This window comes from Cydia amplana, chromosome 10 (assembly GCF_948474715.1).
Source record: "Cydia amplana chromosome 10, ilCydAmpl1.1, whole genome shotgun sequence".
NCBI classification, from domain to species: Eukaryota; Metazoa; Arthropoda; class Insecta; order Lepidoptera; family Tortricidae; genus Cydia; species Cydia amplana.
The window spans coordinates 6,220,318-6,242,925 of NC_086078.1; the positions used below are offsets into that span (position 1 = coordinate 6,220,318).

Consider the following 22,608-nt stretch of genomic DNA (forward strand, 5'->3'; position numbering starts at 1 on the left):
AAAAAATAGCTTTGAGAGAAAATTATGAAAGCCTAACTATAGTCATCATTTTTATTAATTTCTTATAGTTAAAAAAGTTTAATATTATTACTAAATAGAAATAAAAATGAGTCCCTTAGCTAAGATAAGATAAGATAAGATAATAATTTATTTCATTTCAATCTTAGTTGGTAAATACATAGTGGTCGAGTCCTCCTATTAGGTATAAAGTACCTGTATCAGGAGACCTCGCTCTTCCAAATTACAATTTTAAAAATCTATCCTAAGAGGAGTTAATAAGTTAATAAGGTTAACATTATAAATTCTATAATGAATTAACAAATTGGTCCCTTGAGATGACTGATGCGTCGAGTTAAGCATACATTATTATGTGTATGAACACATAATAATTATTATATGCTTAACTCGTTCGCGTCTTTCCTTTAGGTAAAATCACAAACTAAAGAGAATCAAACACCTTTCTTTACGCTACACCTTACAGGCGGCACAAATATTTTCAAACTTGAAACGTATTTTACACAACATATGGCCCTATTTTCCCGCACTAGTGCGTAAAATAGCACTTCGCACAATCGTGCGTATGTCGAAACTTTAAAGTGCCATGTACTGTAAAACGTTGTTCGACACACGTGCGAATAGGTACGTAATTCGCAACTCGTGTCGATTTAAAACACTCCCTTGGGTCGTGTTTTAATTTATCGCCACTCATTTCGAATTTCCTCTTTTTCGCACTTGTATCGAAAATAACTATTTTGAAATTTGTTTGACCCAGTACTCTAGAGTCTAGACTTCTAGAGTATTAAATTAATTTTTAAGTTACATTTCTGTAATCATTGAAACAATAACTTACACCAGAGACATGAAAAGAAATAATTAATTGGCAATACTTAAAAGGATAAACAATATTGTATACCAAAAAACCTTTGCTGAAATCATACTTTGGAGCCTGCAGCGGATTCTATCAATCAATGTCTGCTGGCTTGCGAAGTTAAAATGCTGTTACCGGAATGGTCGTTTGAGTGAATTTGTACTTTATGCATGCAAAATAAAGTCTATATTTATGTGGCAGTGGAAAGTAGGCCACTTTGCAACTAATGTGACACGAATTTGCGCTCCTAAAAATAATGTTCGGAACAATATTCACCTACAGTCATTCGTAATATAAAGCTCTTTGTCACTAGCAAACTGTTCTCTGCTACTCGAAGTGGTCATATTGCTAGAAAAACGACCACCAGCTTTCGCTGAAAACTGTTATCAATAAAATAACATATAACAAAACATATTTTGTACTTAAGAGGTAGGTAGGCAGAAATTCATCACGAGCCGGGCTTCGAACCACGACCCGATTTGAGAGCCTTACCAAGCGGCTACCGGTGCTTGGTAGAATTCATTGTTTCACGTTACATTAAACATCATTCGTGCTAAGTACTTGTTTTATATTACCGAGAACAAAAGTATCATGGAAATAGAAACTAGAATGTAGGATGCATACCGCGCCGGAAGCGGCCGTAGGTAGATAATAGCTCATTGTGAGTATGGGAAAGGGCCGTGCGCCGTTTACGGCAAGCTATTTATCTAAGTATATACTTTTTAGGGTTCCGTAGTCAACCAGGAACCCTTAGTGTGGAACGCCTGAGTGGACGCTCGGAGCGGAGCGTTCGGCGGGGCGTGCAGCGTGGCGTCGAGCTCCCAAGGGATTTGAGCAGCGTGCACTAAGGCCGCTCCTATACGTTTGCATTTGTTTAACATGCACGCCGCACGCCCCGCCCCGCTGCACGCCCAACTCGAGCGTCCACTCAGGCCTTACACTTATAGTTTCGCCATGTCCGTCAGTCTGTCTGTCAGACCGAGACTTTGCTTCGTGATCGTTAGTGCTAGAAAGCTGCAATTTGGCATGGATATATAAACCAATAAATCCAACAAAGTCTTCTGTTCTTAGTAAAGATTCGTACAAAGCGCTCCGAAAGTAGTCCTTTTTGTTTGTAATGTACATTATACTTACTAATAGCCCCCGTTAGCCTATTCTGACAGAATTATAACTACGGAACCCTACACTGAGCATGGCCTGACATGAGGTTTACACCAAAAAAATACTTCTTGAGTTTATTTTATACGTGCCCATAGTTATGTAAATCCAATTATCTACTTACTCTACTCTCTTACTGTCTTATAATATGCCTAGTTATAAATTTAACAAACTTCTTCAGGATCTCCATCGGCCCTAATACAATTATTCCATGCTCCTAATGTTGACAACATACAAGTAGCCCACAGTCTGAAACAGGGTCAACCCTAACTCCTCTGACTCGATTACGAGCCACTGGGGCTCGCATCAATCACGGTAATGCACTTTAGGTACCCTATAGTGTACGTCCACTATGTAAGGAAGCGGACTGGACGCAAGCGACGCGCTGTGCGGTGAGCGACAGATCAAGGCTGTTCAAACAGTCCCGCGACCAGGCCCCTATTTCACCACGGCGACAGGTGCGACAATTCGACAAATGTCACTGTTGCTGACGTCACAGGCATCCATGGGCTACGGTTATCGCTTACCATCGGGCGGGCCGTATTCCTGTTTGCCACCATCATTGTATTATTTAAAAAAAACTTTATTATATCGGCAAACAACAGGTATTTATCTTTCGAAGTTTATGATGATGATGATGACAATTGTCACATGATTTAATAGAACCTTCGGTAATTCTTGACACGAAATGAGTTCTGTGTCGGAATTTCGTGACAATTGTCATTAGCTTCGCAAAATAAGTACTTATTTATTGGCGATATAATGGAGTTTTTTTAAATTAATATGTTGGTGGCAAACAAGCACACCGCCCGTCCGCTGGTAAGCGGCTACCGTAGTCTATGGAGGCCTGTGACGTCAGTAACAGTGATGTCGACAATTTTCGCACCTGACTACGAAAACCGCTTACCATCGGCCGGGCGGTGTTGTTGTTTGCCGCCAACATTTTAATAATAAAGTAACTCCATTATATCGCCAATAAATAAGTACTTATTTTGCGAAGCTAATGCCAATTGTCACAAGAAACACGACAATTCTCACGAAATTCCGACACAGAACTCATTTCCTGTCAAGAATTACGAAAATTCTTTTAAATCTTGCGACAATTGTCATAAACTTCGCAAGAGAAATGTCTGTTTTTTCCGATACAATAAAGTTGTTTTAAATGATACAATGATGGTGGAAAACAGGAATACGGCCCGCCCGATGGTAAGCGGTAACCGTAGCCCATGGATGCCTGTGACATCAGCAACAGTGATGTTTTACAATTGTCGCACCTGTCACCGTTGTGAAATAGGGGCCAGGCGGCCTAGCCAAGGTGACAATCGCTTGCGCTTCGTCATCGAATCGCTTTAAGTAATGTAATAGGTCTATGATCGCTTTGTGTCTCTCTATCACTCTTCCATATTAGTGTGACAGTGACAGTTGCGTTTCGTTCGCTACGTAGCGTTAGCGATTGGCAAGTTGTCTCCGGGTCATGTAGGAACGGTCTTGATTTGCCGCTCGCCGCTTCGCGCGCCGCTTGCAGCCAGTCCGCGGCCTAACTGACAATTTATACACCTTATTGCAAAGATATAAGGTTCACCGATGGTCAGTTAAGAGTACTGCTGCTGTTACACGAGTAGGTAATGCAGATCAGTTACTATACAGTATAAACACAGCGTACAGCTGGCTGCAGATATTTATTAGGTTATACCGTTCGGATCCATTGTGACTGTATGTGCATAAGATTGTATTCCACCTTATTGTACACGGTAAACAATAAAATTATTTCTATTCTATTCTATTCTATTATATTCCAAACTACACATTACTGCCGCAGTAATGCGGTGCAACATTGTTCCCAACTGCATTGCTGCCACAAATGTCAAAAAACCGGGCATGTGGATCGCAGAGCACACATTGCTTCAGAAAACGTCAAAGGTCATTTTATCCAGACATTTATGTTAGACGTTTGCTGGAGTAGTGGAGTACACCTATTTAAAGCTAAGCGCAAAGCTCGGTAGGAAGAGATGGACGTGTTGAAACTTTAAGGGTTCCTTGTTCAACTGAATTCTACGAATAACGTTTGAGTCGGTTTGGTCGATAACTCTCACTCGGTTTCCAGCGACTCAGCCTCTTGAATATGTAGATCTTCGAGAGATAAAGCTCTTGTGCCTGCGAAGCTTTCTAAATAAAACGATTCAAAAGATGCAGACTTTACGTAGAATGGTAGAGACAGAATTATATTTTATTTACTGGCAGATATGGGTTTGTAACAGAGACTAGTAAATTTAGAAGGCTGACAGTCTCATACAAAGTCACTTTTAATTAAGGGTAATTTTTGGAATATTGTTTAGTATAACGTGCCTTGCCTTGCAATGCCTCGTTTCTATCTTGTGTGTGTGTGTGTGTGTGTGTGTGTGTGTGTGGATATTTTTGATAAAGCCAACGCGCGCTGTATACTACTGTACTGCCAGTCATCAATATTGTAATTGACAAGTAAAACTAAGTATGTTTTATAAAGGAACAAATGAATTAATTAATTAACGTTAAGTTATTAGAGCAGGGTAGATATTTTTTACGCGCAGTCTGATCCGCTACTTTTGATGCTGACTGTACTACTGTACTATATAAGAGGACTGTATAGGAATCATGGGGTTTTAACCCTTCTCATCAATCTCAATCAGAATCTATTATGGCCGAGAGTCGAGAAACCTTTTACTAATAGATGTTTGCTTACCTTATGTATAGTTTAGGTACCGTTCGGATTCAGACTTACTAATAATGTCACGCTGCAATAGTGCTGCTGCTGCAGTAATGCAGTTGACTGCATTTTGACATTTGCGGCGTTAATGCTGTTGGCAGCAGTATTGCAGCGTAACATTACAGCGGCAAAAGTCAAGATCGATGTTTCTGTCCGGATTTTTGACATTGACGGCAGCCATGCAGTCGGCAGAAACGTCCCGCTGCAGTACTGCAGCAGTAATGCTGGTGTAGTCTGAATCCGAACAGTACCTTTACTTATATATAAAAAACACGTTACATTTCATATTAATCAGTGTCTGTCGCTCCTTTTGTGACGTGTATGTGAATATGTAAATAAAATGTATATATTTAAGTTCTCATTTTTAATTAATTTTACAAATTCTTATGAGAATAAATAGTCCTTAAACCGATTTGAAAACATGAATTAATTTTTATTAACCTTTTGTAGCGATTCACGCACTCGGAGACATTGAAAGAATGCTTGTTTGTCCAATATTTATCCAGTATGCCCCAGAGACAGGGGCAGCTCTTTGTGAATGTGAACACGTCTATGCATTTCCAACGACGCACAAGAGTAATGCTTTGACCTATTCGCCGTAAATAATGACCCTTGGATATTTAATGGAACGGGTGCCCTGTCTATGCCCGGTATTTATCTTTCCCACTTATACGATTAAGTGTTAGTTGTGGTATAGACTACCTATGTAGTCTAAGTACTGTAATTATAAGTAGATGTATATTGTATTATTTCTCAATATTGAATACTCGCCGGCTTTAGATACAAGACTTAAAATATAGTCTTATATCGTTATTAAAGATTTTTGAATCTAATGTGATTTTCCTTTTTTGAAAAAGTTACCTGGCATGTGGTACGAGTAATTTGCAGATATTCATAATTGCAATTGTAATATGTCTAAATTGAAGAATGCCTTGCAAATACAATCGTATTTATGTATTATGTAAGCATCTTTTTCGAACCGAGAAATGAGATCAATGAGATCATACAGTCAACATCAAATAGGTAGTGACAGACAAGGTGGCCAAATATATATACACATTCTTATTTCTTTGGTAACAATGCTGTGTTACGATGTATTTGGCCACTTTGGCAGTCACTCTAAATATGATGCTGACTGTACATAATTTCAATACAAGCCAAGATTTAATGAAAATGTCTGAAATTCCGTAACGTCTAAAAATATACATATTTTTCACCTCAGCAGCTCGAACAAGGGTACTTTGCTACTTAAAAACAGTGAGCAAAATCGCATTTTGCTCACTGAGTGAGATAAAATGAGCAAAATGCGATTTTGCTCACTGTTTTTAAGTAGCAACGTACCCTTGTTCGAGCTGCTGAGGTGAAAACTTAATTGTTGGTATATCTTAAGAAAACGTTAGTGAATAGAGGTAAGTGATAAAGAAAGAATACATTTTTCGGGTTCTCTAATATGTTCTCACTGCTGAGGTGAAAAGTTTTGTGAACTACACGAGATCAAAGTTATTTACATCTCGTGCGCTTTTGAGTCCCTTACTACGCTCAAGATTCTAAATTAGATTCAGAATCTTAGATAGTATAGAATCTTTCGCTTGCACGGGACTCAAAATAAGCACTCGAAGAAATATCAAACCTTGATCTCTTGTTGTACAAATAATTAACTATTAATCTGTTATAAGACAGTTGCGGAGGCGTACAATAAGTACTCGTACATCCAATTCACCCAGCAAAAACCTTTGTCAAATTATGATTGTGATCTATTCTTTTTTTACTTGACCCTGAGATTGGTAGCAACTATGCGAAATCAAAGGTCAGCCATATACTGGGTTTTACAGGAGGCATTTCGAGTAGTACGAATAGGTATACATTGATTGGGAGAATGGCGAGCATCGCCATTGTACTTCTTACAAGAGGGCAGATTAGATGCGTACTATACGGATAAAAATAGAATGATTAAAGCCCCATCTTCTAATAAAGGGCAGTTTTGCGTACTATAGGGGAAAAGAATAGAATTATTTAAGTAAAATACATTTTAACATAAGTCAGTGTAACTTTAGACCTTGTACAATCTAACAGTAGGTATAGAGATACCTAATCTAGGTACATATACGAGTACTTAAGAGACAATCTCACACAAATCAACATAGGTTTCTTTTAAGCTTATTCTAAGGCTTGTCTTGTGGCTTGCTACTATTAAGGCTTGGCCAGACATAGAGCGCGACGCAGCGCCGCGTGATGCCGACGCGATGACTGTTCAAACAGGGCGCGCGCGGACCGCGCTCTCAACACGCCCTCATCGCGCGCGCGAACGCGGCGCGGCCGCGCGGGAAAGCGGCGCGGCCGCGCGCCACCGCTCGCTGCCTAACGTCCGATCCGACTGATGTGACCCAGCGCGACGCGGCGGCCCGCCGCGTCCCGCCGCGTCCGCGCGGCGCAGCGCTGCGCGGACGCAAGGGGCCGCGCGGCGCGGGGCGCGACAGAAGCGGGGCGTGATACCGGCGGGACGCAGTCTGTTTGACGTCGGTAACCTGTTAGCATGTGCCGCGGTCGCGCGGCGCGGACGCGGCGCTGCGTCGCGCTCTATGTCTGGCCAAGCCTTTATACGCTCTACAGTTATCAATCATACTCGTACATCACACAAATAAATGCCTTTAGGTACATTTGAACCAAGAAAGGACCACCAGCTTAAGCTACCTTTCCACTGACAAGAAGAAAGGAGACGCGCATGAATCACGGTTCGCATTAGTTGTAATCCAGCGGAGCGGAGAAAAGATGTGGATTACAATACAACCAATAGGTACTATTGGCTGATTCCGCACGTTTCAGCCTTAGGGCTCATTTAGACGGCGCGCGAACTCGTATACGATTTTAGTTACATTGCGGGCCATTGAGGTTACATCAATCCAGCCGACCGATCAAATGACGCAATGTAATGAAACGCATGCGAGTTCTCGCACCGTCTAAATGAGCCCTTAGCGTAGTCGCCGGAGTCTACCTAAATGAACTAAGCTAACAATGCCCGAAAAACAAATTAAGCGCACATCCTCCAAGATAAAAACACATCCGACCTTCATCATCGCAGCTATCACGAGCAGTAAAGATAGCCTGATCTCAATTTGTCACCTCCATGCATAATAAATGTGTGTATCACGTCGCCCGTAAATCTGAGGGGGTGTAATGTCTTACTGTGAGGGCACTTCCCCCTATCACCCCTTTTAGGAGGGGCCGGAGTGAAAATTTTAAAAGCCTGACTGTAGCTGTTTTTATTGGTTCGTTGTAAAGGGTAAAGCAAGATAATTCGTGTGTTCATCTTTATTAGGGTACGTTGTCTGCGTTGTTTAGTAGATAACATCATCGTTTTGGTCCGTAATTCTTTTATCAAGCGCATTTAGAAAATGGTCTGGGCCTGTTTAGCGACAGCTTATAACATTAGACTTATATCGACCGGGATATGAACCGTGATTACCTTTTGTATTGTCCGGGAGCTCGAATAGAATACAAAAGGTATTCCAGGTTCATATCCCGGTCGATATAAGTCTAGTGAACCTAACCGTGAATCATTCAAAACTGTTAGCTTATAACATGCATTATGAGCGAAACTCTCTTTCCATTACAAGTTAACTGTTGTTGAATGGACATAAAAAAGTGTAACTTTTTCCACTTCTATGAAATCAGTTCTGAAGTCGCTGATTTAAACTTTCACGATTTTTACACATTATTAGATTGTACAACGGGACTTAATCGCGTACCTATCTAAGTTTTAAGATTTACCTCCGACGTTTCGAGGACGGTGTTGTCCCCGTGGTCTCGGAGAAGACTGGCTTAAGTTGACATCAGCATCTTCTAACCGCGCGAGTTTTTCGAACTACCCGCACTTGGTCTTGTTTATTAGCTTGAACGTTTTGCGCAGTTCTGAAGTCGCTGTGAGTCGCGCGGGCGTCTCGCTCACCCTAATTCTTGCACGGACAAGTCCGAGACACAGCTAAGTGATACCTATGATTCCAATATCATTATAATATCAGTTTGATGTCAGGTGCATGTTTGACTTAACCTGACATCAAACTAAAAGACCCACAGCGCCACATTAACTAAAGGAGGGTGGGCAAATTAGCCTAATGACCAATAAGAACAAGCAATATGTTACTGGATAGCTTATTCTAAGTTCTAATACTTTTACCATGGCAGATAGTCCCAAATCTTTGTGTGAAATAAGTTATCACCGCAAAAAGTACCTAGTGTAAGTTTTGACTGTATAGTTTTTTTCGAAACTAAGTTCTGTGTCGCAGATCATTAAGATTTTGTTATTGTGGATGCTTTGGTGTCACAATATTTTAGTTATTTATTCGTTTTCTTATGTTTTTTTTGTGTCATTTTTGTAAACAGAGATTTGACAAGTCTCGTCATACAAAAAAAAGAAAAGAATCCTAACATTTATTAACAGAGCCCAAGCGAAAAAAAACGAACGCCTCCCACGAAAACGACGAGACCCGAGAGGTAAGTTCTTATATTATTTTCATTAAATTCCCGAAGGATAATATTTAATGTCGGGATGAATTTTCTGGCTATTGAGTCAGCAAATACGGGGCAGGGAATGCGGTTACCTTTTCCTCAAGTTAAGGATAAATGTATTCAATTTCGGATACTTTGCTATTTGCGAAGCAATATGTTCCGCGTTTGTTTATATTGTGTATCATTACATTTGGCATAATCCTCGATTATGCAATAGTCACGTTGGGTTCATTTAGGTTAAACCTTTGAAATCCTTGCAAACACCGAGTACTAATTGATTGATACGGGGTCCCGTTGTTTCCCATAAAGTTTTAAGTCATAATGTATTGTTTGTCATATTATCGTCGTTATGAGGGAAGGAATGGAAAAATTCGCAATATTCTGGTAGGCTTCCGTAGCTCAATTGGCAGAGCTAACGCACGGATTGCGGAGGTTGCGGGTTCAAGTCCTGCCGGAAGCGTAATTTTTTCATTTTTTCCTTTAATATAAAATTTGGAATATCGCTCGCAGACGTAATCTGCATGTTTAAAAAATTGATATTATCGTTAGTCATAAAACTGAAACCGTTAACATTTCAGGATTTTTGTTAGGTTATCCTATAGATAGGTTAGGTTAGGTTAGGTTTGTTTTATGGCAATCCTGAAAAGTGACGCGTTTCTGAACCAAATTAATTATGAATAACGAAAATTCGGGCAAACAATACATTATGGCTTAAAACTATTTGGGAAACAATAGAGACCCGATTGATACAGATAGATAAAAAAACATCCACTTATTATACTTTTTTCAGCTAGGTGTAGCTTGACATAGCTAAAGATTAGTATACTGTAGTGGTGGAATAATATAGAGAGGGCATGATTTTTACTCCATTGCTAATTAGGTAAGTACGTTAGTTTGAAGATGACCCGAGCATTTAGAGAGTTTACGATTACGATATTATTAGTACTATGTACGTCAAAAAATAGTTTTCTTTGTACTATTCTACAATGATGTGCCTACTAATACCTACTTATGATGTAGGTAACTTTAAAGGAATCGTTTGTTCCACAACCCTTTCTCAGCTTCATATTCAAGGCCTACAAAAGAGCTTATCCGACTTTGAACTGAGTTTTAATCTCGGCGCCGAGAATTTTCTTTTGACTGTAAAACCATTTTAGTTTTCATACTTTCTACGCAATATTAGACGTAACGAAAATGTATTAGTCAAGTAATAAAATAAAAACTTTGGTATTACGTCAGTATACAGCATTCACGGGATTCTGTGAAAACATTCAAATTCTCATTGTAGGATGGTGAGTTACCATAACAATATTTTAATTCATAATAAAAGTTTAGCAGGCACGTTACAGTGAAGGACCTTTAACCTTTAAGACCTAGTTCTGTAAAATATTTACGTCGACATAATTTCAAAATGGCGGCGCGTCGGAGCACTCGAGCTTCAGTGCCCCTGTGTGCACCGCTTGAAAAAGTGCATAATGTCAACACATTTGTCTTGTGCACGTCTGAGGAGGATAAAGAACAAGCCATTCCTTTTACCGGTGGAAGTAAAGATTTGTTCTGTAGATGAAATTGCTTATTTTAGAAGATAACATTTTGAATTAAAATGTCAATTAAATCAGTTGACAAAAGTCTATTCTTCTGTTTTCTTTAAAACTAATATGCTTAAAGAAATATGTAGATTGATACATTTTGTGGGGCGTTTTAAGATATTTTAGACATAGTTTTGTAACAAATTATTTTAACTAATAGTAGTAGTAATTAGGCATAACCGTTGTAAATTAATTTGCGTCCTTTTTTGTTGTCTTTGCGTAATTTGTTATTCTTGTGGCTATATTCCCACATATACATCATTCTATTTAATATATCTAAAATGCAGCTGCAGGCAGGATGCCCTAAGTCTCTTGACGTTCAAGGCATTGAAGCTTCGAAGCTTGCCTCTAAAGTAGGGCTTCCGGAAATTCCGGGAATTCCGGAATCTCGGACAAATTTTCCGATATTACAATTCCGGAATTGAGACCACTGAATATCGAAAATTCCGGAATTGGATTTAAATACTTTTATTAGGTTTTAATACGTTACTACTGAAAATTTCAAAGAAAACTACACTGTGCTGGTGTTATTAGCCGTCACTGATAAAAGTCATAAGTCTAGCAGCATGAATTAACATGCCCCATTAACGTACTTAACCATATTTCTTTTTACTTTTGATACTTGCTTAAGCAAAGCCATACATTTTCTTGCCCAGAATCCTACCAAAGTGAAACTTTTGATTTAAAATTTATAAACATTTGGATATTTTATTCTCAACTCCGAAAGAAGTTTCCTCCATGGAATTTTCGGATCCTGTAGAAGCTTATATTTTGAATTAGGAATTTAGGAACTAGTAAGGAAAAAACCAAACTTACAAAGCGTACCTAATCTCGTTTTTGGCACTAGTCGGCAATGCATAAAGGTAATATGTAGGTACCTATAGCTGAATACCTACTTTAATGCATAGAAAACAACCCCCAGAAACAAATAATCGTCTTAACACAATAAATGACCTTACCGAGATCGGAACTCCAGGACCTTCATCTTCTTAAACAGAGCCACTTCCTACTTACCTACTAGGCTACGAAGCCGTTATATTTAGACATTATATAAAATTGGGCATGTAACCGATTTCTAGCATCTGTAGTTTCCCCAAATAAATACACCGTATCATTGAAGTGAATAAAAGTGACCATAGTAATAAGGTGCACTAATCAATTTATTGATATTTTTCGATTAATAATACTTCAGATTAAATTCCTCTAAAACAATACTTTCTTTAATAAACGTAAAGTATCAGTATTTCATATTTTTTGTTGTTTTTTATTAAAAAATCTAATAAAAATATGATAAACTCTAATTCCGGAACCAGTTCCGGAATTCCGGAATTGGGACCCAATATCGAAAATCAGTTCCGGAATTGGAAACCGTCCGATATTGCAAGCCCTACTCTTAATAGCTTTTATTTACGTCCAAGTTCCTACAGATCCACTATCAATCTCCATCCATCTGGACGAGGGATGTTTAATCTATCGCAGAGATAAATCTACATGGACCAACCTGTCTTCAAGACAAACTGCCACGTAAGCTTTCTATCTCGTCCTGTGGTCGCGCCGTCTTTTTCACTATAACCTATTACTTCAATGAATAAGAGAGACAGAGCAAAATAAATTTCGATCCCGAATAGACCCTTGAAAGCCTTTTGTTGTATCGAGTAGCGAGAACCCTTGATCAGTTACTTAAATAAATTCGAAAACTTTGAAACTATTAGCGTTGTCTTTTATGGGATCTCCTTTATCCTGAGTAATGTAAATGGAAAAGTTGGTTCGTTTTCTATTTTCACTATTAATAAAGTAGCTGCTGAAGTTTGTTTTCTATGACCGCATTCCGTTACTCACTACTACACACTAGTAATACTTAGGTGGGTATTACATATATGTATTTAGACTTTTTCTGTCTTTTATTATTCACTCACGCCAATATCTTTATTTTACCCTATATTGACTTTGGAATGGTATAAGTAGTACCTACCTACACATATTATAGCACGTGTTACTGAATAGCACTTAAAGAAAAACTTCTTCGTTTACTTGTGTTTGCGTGCTTCATTTGATGTAAACGACTTGAACCGGCTTCTTAAATGATTGTATTTTGCGTTTTATGTGGTGTAATGTGGTCACGTATCCTCATTATGTATGTCATCTGTTTGTCGCCTTGGTAAGGGGGATGTACCTAGTGGAGTAGTTGACTTAATTGTCTTTTGTGTTTCGGCTTTTGCATAACGTTGCGCTTGTATATTTTGACAACTGTTCGATTTTTGCAAACCGAAATAAGTAATACCTTGAAAACTATTACACGGTGTTCTTGTCTAAAAATTTGACGGGTCAAGTAGCGAAATTTACATGCGCTACGACATTTAAAAATGCTTACTAGAAATTAAAACTTACCTAGAGTTAGACCTCTTAGACGAGTCGTGTTTCTTCCCACCCTGTAGATTCGGCAGATCCTTTTGCCGTTTCTTTGTCTCGCGCCATATCCGATAGTACAATATGCACATCACAGTCACTGGCACGTAGAAGGCGGCTATAGCCGTCCCGAACGTGATAAACTGGTTCGTCTCTATAAACTGAATGTAACACTCGTTTGGAGGCACCTTGCGTTCACCGTCTATATACGGCCACGCGTAAATCCAGGGAGGCCACAACACTAAACTAAAACCCCACGCACTGCCTATCATGACCGTAGCTCTCCGTGTAGTCCTCTTAGCTCTATAAGTTAACGGTCGCGTCACACTAAAATATCTATCGAAGCTTATGATAAGCAAGTTTAAAACTGACGCGTTCGATGCTAGGTAATCTAAAGCCAGCCACGTGTCGCATATATGCGGCCCGAGCGGCCAGTATCCGTAGATAGTGAACATCGCGAACAAAGGCATGGAGATCAGACCAACAGCGAAGTCGGCAACGGCGAGCGAGAACAAGAAATAGTTGCTAATCGTTTGTAGTTGCTTGTCGATTTTGAAGCTGATCATAACCATGGAGTTGCCGGCGACGGTCAGGACAGAGAGGATGCTGGCGATGATGGCGATGATGATCTTCTGAACAAGAGAGTACGGGCTGGCGGGGACGTTGGCCAGGTCGGTGAGGTTGGCAGTGGTGTTGTCGATTAGCATGCTGTCAACTCAACGCGCCCGGGGGCCGCGCTGCGCCCCGACCAGAGCCCCGGCCGTGTGCGGGCACGCCTGCAACAAAACACAACCAATGAATGCCATCGTAATAACTTAATAAGAATAACATTTTCAAAAACTTTTGACTAACTAGTCAGACACACTAGTGTCTTATCCCTTATTGACGCCAAGAACTCTTACAATCAGTATGACTTTTCGTGCTCGTAGCGACCAAAACGTATTTGGGATGGCGTTAACTGTCAAAGTAAACTGCATTTTTTCAAGCAGGGTATGTTGGCTGGCTTCTACCTTGCTTATACATAATCTTATTAATCTTATCCTTCTAAGGCCCATCCTACCTATAGTACCTACTTATTAAGTTCGATGAAATTTAAATACATATTTTGTTGAATTGGAACAGAGTTGCATTTATTATCTCGTTAAATTTTGGAACCAAACAAAAATATTGCGAAGCAAACGATGTCTTATAAAAATATGTATACATAAATCACCACTTATATATGAATTACCTACTAATTTTATTTTTCATACACAAGGGTAAATAAAGCAATATATTAACTATGTTAAAGCTATGTAGGCTTGCTTCAGACAGTCTAGATAGAGACACAGTTTCTTCAATAATGAGGATGTTATTATGTAGTTGTTATGATCTTGTAGCTAAATGGATCTCACACGAGCTACTGTATTTTTATAACCTTAAAGTCTAGTTTCACATTTTACTACTACATAAAAAGAAACGGCTACGTGAGTACCAATTTCACTTCGTAGAAATGACCGTAGACTTTCGTTCATCTAAAATATCTTCGTTCAAGTAAACCCATTTTTAGAAGTACCTACTTACAATATTCAATTTCTGAGAGCTTACAACTAAAACTTTGGCACAAAATTGAAGTCGAAACTTTGTTTTAGACTAAAGACACTTTAATTTAAATCTTTGTATGGCGCAACATAACATAAAGGTCCTGGTACACTTGCGTGAATACTCGTCCTGTTGTTGTGTTTAGACTCGGCAGAGTCTATAATAAAAACGATCTTTAGAAAATAACCAACAAACCAGTCTAATATGCCATTATCGTCGTTATAAGTACAATTGCTTTTTATTTGTGAAAACATAGGTACAATTATGGTGTTAAATTATGTACAGGTTTCTCTATGGTTTACCTACGGGTGCAGCTTTACAAATTATGATCGCATGCAGCATGCATCTTAACTATAGGGTAGCAATTTATATAGAGCATAAATTACACCAAACAGTTCCTCTTCACCGAATAGTACTTTCCGAGAATAAAACCACTAGCTATTATTAAAAATGCCTATAATCTTTGAAGATTTTCCTCGATTTCTCTAGGACCCCGATCCCGTCAACAGATCCCGAATTGATGGTAATCGTACCAACTATAAATCAACCCCTTTTAAACAAAAACACCGAAATCGATCTGATAGTTTCAGATTACCTAATCGGTAAACATTATTTAACAAAAAATATTCCGACGAATAATAATTATTCGAGAACCTCCTCATTTATGCGTCAGTATGAGACGACCTTTAACATAAAGGGGTTAAGCAGTCTTTAAAGTTTTAAACGAATTTCGCTCGCTTCTTTAGGAGTCGGTTCCTAGTTAAGGGTGACTTCAAAATGGCGGCTATATTGACTTATTATTCAAAGGCTGAAGTTTAATAAAACAATGAAAATCATGAAAGATTTTGTTGCTAAGTAGACCGAATCAAAATGCTAAAATACGTGCAAATATACGTACAGCATTTTTGTAGGAATAGGTATCATAAATTAACTGTAGTCTCTGTATGCTGCCTACTGGGTTCCCAAAAGTTTAAACAAAAAAGTTTCACCACTTGTTTCAGTTTTAAAAGATAACAAATTCCCGTCTTTTTAATCTACTTACATAAAGTACTACGCTATTCATTTTCTATAAGCGTTCCATGAGTCCTATTTCCTATGAGCAGTTCAAGTAAAAAAAAACTTTAGTGTACTATTTTAGTGACATAATTACGATGCAATGTCAAAACTTACTCGCATAACAGTAATTAACTCTGTGTTGTGGTTAAGCAACGCCTAGCCTTTTCCTATTTCTGCATGCAAATAATTTTAACTACTCTTCTCTCGGCTTAACTATTCCCATGTTAAAGCTACGGTTATGGTAGTATAGCGGAGCAAGTAGCCGTCTGTGTGCATCACATGAAAATTCTGCTCGAACAAACTGTTCATAGCATAAAACAAAATAACACAGATTTTAAATGGACAAAACGTGAAGCCAACGCTTATCTTACATTTTATTACATTGTAATCAATACTTTACTAAGTATACTCTAACGCAAGAAAGTACACGTATAAACAGTAACATGGAGTTTACTCCACTTGTAAAGATCATTACCATATTTTATTGGTAGAAAATTATTTTCAAAGCAGTGGAGCCATAGGGGTTCGCGGTATCTACAGCCCACAAAGCCAAGTGCTTAGCTACTTTAAAACGCTGCACGCTTCGCTTATCACAACGTCTGCGTTCCTAAGCCTTCATAGACAACATGTTTGTTTGTGCGCCCGTGGTTACAAGCAAAGTCAAATTGACAGACGGACGAACCGCAAGCCTCATTTGCATAAGTTAGGTTGCTAACCGGGATTCACCGTTAACACTGCTAGTCTATTCTGCGGCTCAGATTATTACGAAATGTTCATATAAAAATGTAATAAAAATATGAAAAATAAGGTGTTCAGCCGAGTTGTCGTACAGAGTAGGTAATAAATAAAATCATGAGCAATAAAAACTTACTATGCTGGGACATTTCCGTACAAAGTAAGCCAATTTGAAAGTTATTGAGTGTAATTTTGATGCTTATAAACAAAACTTATTTTGGTAGTATAAAAAATATAGCCTTCTTTTATTTTCTGCAACAATAGCTATAGTTTGTAGCTTTCTAATAGACCCCGAAGGCTAATCCTATTGTCTATTGTTAAGAAAAGCCGCTCGTGCCACGTGCCACAACCACCTGCATAAAAAATCGGTACTTCGGTTACTGAGTGCCGGCGAGTCGAACGCTACAGAACCAGTCTAAAATGTGTCATCGAGATGCGTAACAAAGGCGCGTTATCGGAGAGCGCACCTACACTGGTTTTTTGAGCGTTGGACTAGCCCGCGCTCAGGTGCCAAATAGAATAATTAGGACCGTTTTTTGCAGGTAAGTAGCACGTGCGGTTTTACTGAACAATAGACAATAGGATTAGCCTTCGGGGTCTATTAGAAAGCTACAAACTATACCTACTTATTTGTTTTACAAGGGGACAAAGTTGTTGTTTAACCACTCGGGCTAATATTGATAACTTCTGATTTTGCATCTGATTACTTTGCCCCACATTTGGATAAAATGCATCTTTCTCATCAGTTTTTGAACAATCAAGAGAGATTTTACCAGCAGGTCTGGTGAAAAAACATTTTTTCCCAGAACCCTAAATACACATATTTTTCGCCGCAAGACCTAATAATGTAGATTCCATCAAAATTGCTAGATCTAATTACAAAATCTATTGACAAAAACATGTCCATTTAATAGTATTTTATTCTCAAGTGCGTTCAAGCAATAAACACATTGGGTATTTCCGATATTTCCCAACTTTTCCATAAACAAAACGTGCAGTAAACAAGTTAACACGACATCGGGAAACAAGAAAACAATGTTATGTTAATAATAGGTACCTATCTACCTATATAGTTTCTTTGAGATCAAACGAGTCAGAAACCGGCACACTTAAGTACCTCGCCGACTCTAGATTCAGTTGCAAATAATTTGACCAAATGGAGTCTCAATACAAAAAAAAAATTGGAACCTATATCTTAGGGATTCTATATTAGGCAATAATCATAAGATTCATAAGGGAGTAAATCCATTAGCTACTTCTTATGCAAGAAAAGATTTCCGATGTTACTCATATATTTTGTATTTCTAATATAAATACTTAAAGGTAAAATAATCCCAAAGCACGAAACAATCCTAATGGCATATTATCCTTTTGTAACAAGAGTATCGGAACAGAAAACATAAGGAATAAGAGCTCCAAAAATAAGTAGGGATAGGAAAACATTAACATAATGGCGACATTAGTATTGTATGTACGGTATAATGGACGATGAGATTGGTTGCGGATTATTACTCATATTAGTAATAGGTTGCAATAGTCTAGGCTTTTGTCGAACTTTGTATGTGTGTAACCTTATTATAACCGAAATATCGTAATGTTTATTGTACACGTATAATAAGTTTGTTGAGAGTTGTTATTCTTTCGAAAGGAAACCGTCAGAAAGACATTGGATTTATTGAATTAAATATGATATTAATTGTATCTCGTTGATCGCTAACCTCGTACTTATACAGTGTGTAAATTAAATACGGGCAATAAATCAAACCAAACATAGAATTTACCCGTGGAATCATGAATTAAGAAGTTTTTTGGTTTTACACTTAATTATGACCGCGTAATTATTTTTTGAAAATTAAGAATATCCCAACGTTAGTATAACTAGAGCCCGATACAGATTTAACCTTTTAACCGCCAGCAATTTTTGATCGAGCGTGCTCGTGTCGCCACCCGACAGTAATTGTACCACGCAGAGTAAGGTTGGCATAGTTACGGGAGTTATAAATGTGCTGTAAAAACCAAATCAGATCTTTGTCTTATTTATCAGACTGTGACGAAATTAGCTGGATATGTAAAGTCTTATATATCAGACTCTGGCGGTTAAAGGGTTAACGACTTTTTACGGGTATCGACCTGGTTTTGATGCGATCAAATTCAAATGAATAACTCTATTGATGAATTCATTCAAAATCATCATTTAAACCTCAACTCTACCAGCCAACAATTAAATATAATTTTATCTAAACGGATGATTCCATTAACTATTTAATATTCCAATTTATTTATTGACATTATAATCCTGAATTAATTTATGTGACTATGTAGATGCTATTTTATTAAATAATTGGTAACTTTAAATGATTATATTATATAACCTGATAGAATCGTATAAAGTCCTATATAACTGTAAATATAAGTACCTACTATTGTGTGCCCTTACAGGGTGTCATGAACTGGCCTCTTAAATTGTAACACCTTATTATGTACATGACAATGCAATATTGAATAAATGACTAAATGACTAAATGATACGCAGAAATTACTGCCTTCTTTAAGAAATAAAGTTGGTATAAGTTCTTGCCTGCGCAGTAGAGACAGGTAAAACATATCAGAACCTGACATATTTGCCCCAATACCGGTATTAAGGACCAAAAATACCCGACGCGTACCGAACGACCCAATTCCGTCAAAGTCTTAATAAATTTCATTTTACTGGCTCAAGAGATATTTTGTGCATCGTTCTCTCGGGGTAGTGTTTTAACTTTTAACCAAGTTTTACGAATCTCCGGGCTGTAAAAATGTCATAAAAGCAGTATTCTTATTTATGACAGCTTTTAAAATTGTACTTTTTGCGGCAATATTTATGCCTTTTGCCCTTTGTCTCGTCTTGGCGGGGGCACGGCCGTGCCCCCAGATCGTAGAATTTTATGAGTCTCACGACTAACGGCCTGGGCGTTTTTGTTTGAAGAAACGTCACTTTTGACACTGTCATATTCGATAGGTATATGTCGTATCTTTAGCAAATTTTGGACGTATCTTAACATTCGAATCAGGCCGAATGTCTTTGAAAGGAAAAAAAATTGGCATATTGATTGCTTACACTTAAGGAACAGTAGATTTTATAAACGATTTTAAATATACTTGCAAAGATACGGCTATTAGAAAGAGGGTAAAATCGAGTTGCAAGTCTTGCCAGATTGTAAATTATATTGTTTGTTACAAGTATGTTAAAATACCTTACTACCAATAAATAATGTCTGATGTCTATGTCTATGTCAATGCTTAATCGTATACCTGAGCCACACCTGAGCTAATTGGGCTAGTTTTTTTTTTATAGTGTCACAAAATAGATAGGCCAGTGCCAATCGATCAAGTTCTATGTGTAAGTAACCACTAACACAATGCTAACTATGTAGGTAACCAACATGATGATAATATTAATAATGTATCTGTGTGTCCTCGCATACCTACTATGTTCAAGTGATGCATAGATATTAATATAGGTATTGGTACCATATAGTTGAAACCTCAATGTGCGCCCTTGTCATAAGGGTCTCCTACACCAGCCCTAGTAGCACGGTAGCATTTTTATCGTGTATCACCATGCCTGTCACGTTCTAACAAGTATGTAAGTGCGAAAGTGACGGGCATAGTGATAGTCGATAAAAATGGAACCGTGCTGAGCCCGCTGAGTTCAAGTTACGCTGACATGGCGTTTTTGCACCAGTCCCTCGGTGTGATGGATGCTTAATTTCGGTGTCGCGTTTTCAGATAAAATGTACCTACCACGTTGTCGGCTGCTTCTAATTGAATCTTAATAGCAGTAGCGCTCTTTTGACTACCTACCAGTAATAAGTAGTACCAGTAATTTTCATGAAAATGGTTAGTTCCATAAGGAGCATCTAATTAACTTTTGTGTTAAGTTTTTATTGGAAAAATAATTGTGTGACCTATTAGTTAAGCGGCCTCCTATTACATAGTAGTCGGTATTGACAGACAGGCGTATTCTAATTTGAATAACATGATTGAATTAGATCTGGATTAGATATGGATCTAATTCATATCCTCTCATTAAAATTAGAATACGCCTGCCAGTCTACGAAGCAGGAGGTCCCGGGTTCAAAACCCTGGCAAGGGCATTTATTTGTGTGTTCATCACAATTATTTGTTCCAAAGTTATGGATGTTTTCTGTCTTTAAGTATGTATTATAATTATCTTTGCACCACTGCTAATTTTCCCGGATTCATAAGTTCAAAAGAGTGATGGCCACCCTACTCGCCTGATCCTAATCCAATGGATTATAGTTAGTGGCCAATCTTAGAGACAAGGGCCTTTGCTACTAAACACAAAAGTGTAAACGCTCTAAAAGCAACACTTACCGAAGAAGGGAAACAATATCCTTGGAGAAGCTGCGGCATTTCATTGAAAATTTTAACACACGTTTTCGTTTAGTATTAAAGCAAAAGCCTCCTTTGAAGACAATTATGTCGAAAGCTCGATTCTCCACCTACAGGACAAATAATTTCAAAGTCATAAATACATTTGTTCGCTCGAGAGCTCGATTCTCCACCGCAATAGGAACACACGCTCCGGAATCTGATATTACCAGCATGCCGACCTCGGCTATTCATAATTAAAGGCGGAACTGGCCTTTGGAATTATAGCAGGTAGGTTTCGGTTAGAATTCGTTAGCGATTTGTGGTGCAAAATTCTTAGCGTCACTATAAACATTAGTAAATAATTTAATGCGGCTTAATTGATTATTGTGGTTTTATTCAACCACTTTGGATAGGCGGTGTTAAAATAAATTATAGGTATCCGTTGTCGTGAAAAGTAGGTAATTCAAATTACTTACTTTAATGGAAAAATTGGCTTTATTTAATTACGTTAATGGCGGTGTTTGAAATCAATAGATTTGCCTAGCAGCAAAGTTATGTCGCGTTTCATGTTTTAAAACTCCCACAACGCTCTGGCATCACTGAATGAATTCTGGCATCCTTTGCCTACTTTGATTTTAATATTAAGCTCTGACACCAAAATAAGAACTTCACACCTTCCTGTAACAACTACTATTGTCAATAAAATACTGTCAATGCCTTAATGTAATTGCAATTTTTGCGGGTGTGTAGATACATTTAATCCCCAAGGTTTTGTCTTTACTCAACTCAGATTTACCCGGTTGTAAATAACCTAGACATGATGAAAATGAAAATGAAAATGAAAAAAGTTTATTAGGTTAAACATAATACAATTTGAAAACAATTATATCTGAGTCCTCCTTGTAAGTACATATATATTACCTGTATTAGGAGAACTTGCTCTTTCTTAAAGTAGGTAGGTACATAATATTCATTTAACTTTTCATCATCATCATCACAATTTTAAGAGCCTGCCTCTTGTCGGTGGAGCAATCGCCACTCTGTTCTTCTCTCTGTCACTGTTTTGAGCTCCTGATACGTCACTACGTTGATCTTCTCTTTGGCTTGGTCCAAAAACGCACGTCGCGGCCTTCCTCTGCCTCTCTTTTTTTCTATTCTTCCTTCAATTATAGTCTTTATGTAAGTATCGTGCCGTATCAGGTGCCCCAACATGCTTCCCCTTCTGTTCTCAATCGTTTTCAGCAAGGATCTCTTTTCCCCTACCAAATCCGATCCAATTAATTATTAATAAAGTTATTAAAATTATTATTAAATGGTGAAATATATTTATTGTTGTGTGTATGTGTGAGTGTGTGTGGGTATGTGTGTGTGTGTGTGTGTGTGTGTGTGTGTGTGTGTGTTTGTGTGTGTGTTTGTGTGTGTAATACTTCAATTAATAAGTAATTCCGTTTCATTATAGTTAAGGGACTCTAACCACCTTGTTACAGTAATTTTGCATTTAAATAGCGGCTGGTGATTTGATCAGTAATGGAATCCGTATTCCTCAAGACGCCGCTAAACCACGACTTTGTAATGGAATTTATTTTTCA

The 22,608-nt window shown here is 38.0% G+C and overlaps 1 protein-coding gene across 1 annotated transcript in view; it reads right to left on the reverse strand.

The window, feature by feature from the left end:
- LOC134651336 (muscarinic acetylcholine receptor DM1) overlaps positions 1-22,608 on the reverse strand; it is an 89,336-nt gene that overhangs the window by 26,508 nt on the left and 40,220 nt on the right. The window contains exon 2 of the mRNA XM_063506410.1: positions 13,253-14,046. Within this exon, the coding sequence (XP_063362480.1) occupies positions 13,253-13,977 (725 nt within the window). The 5' untranslated portion in view covers positions 13,978-14,046. The remainder of the gene's footprint in view (positions 1-13,252; positions 14,047-22,608) is intronic.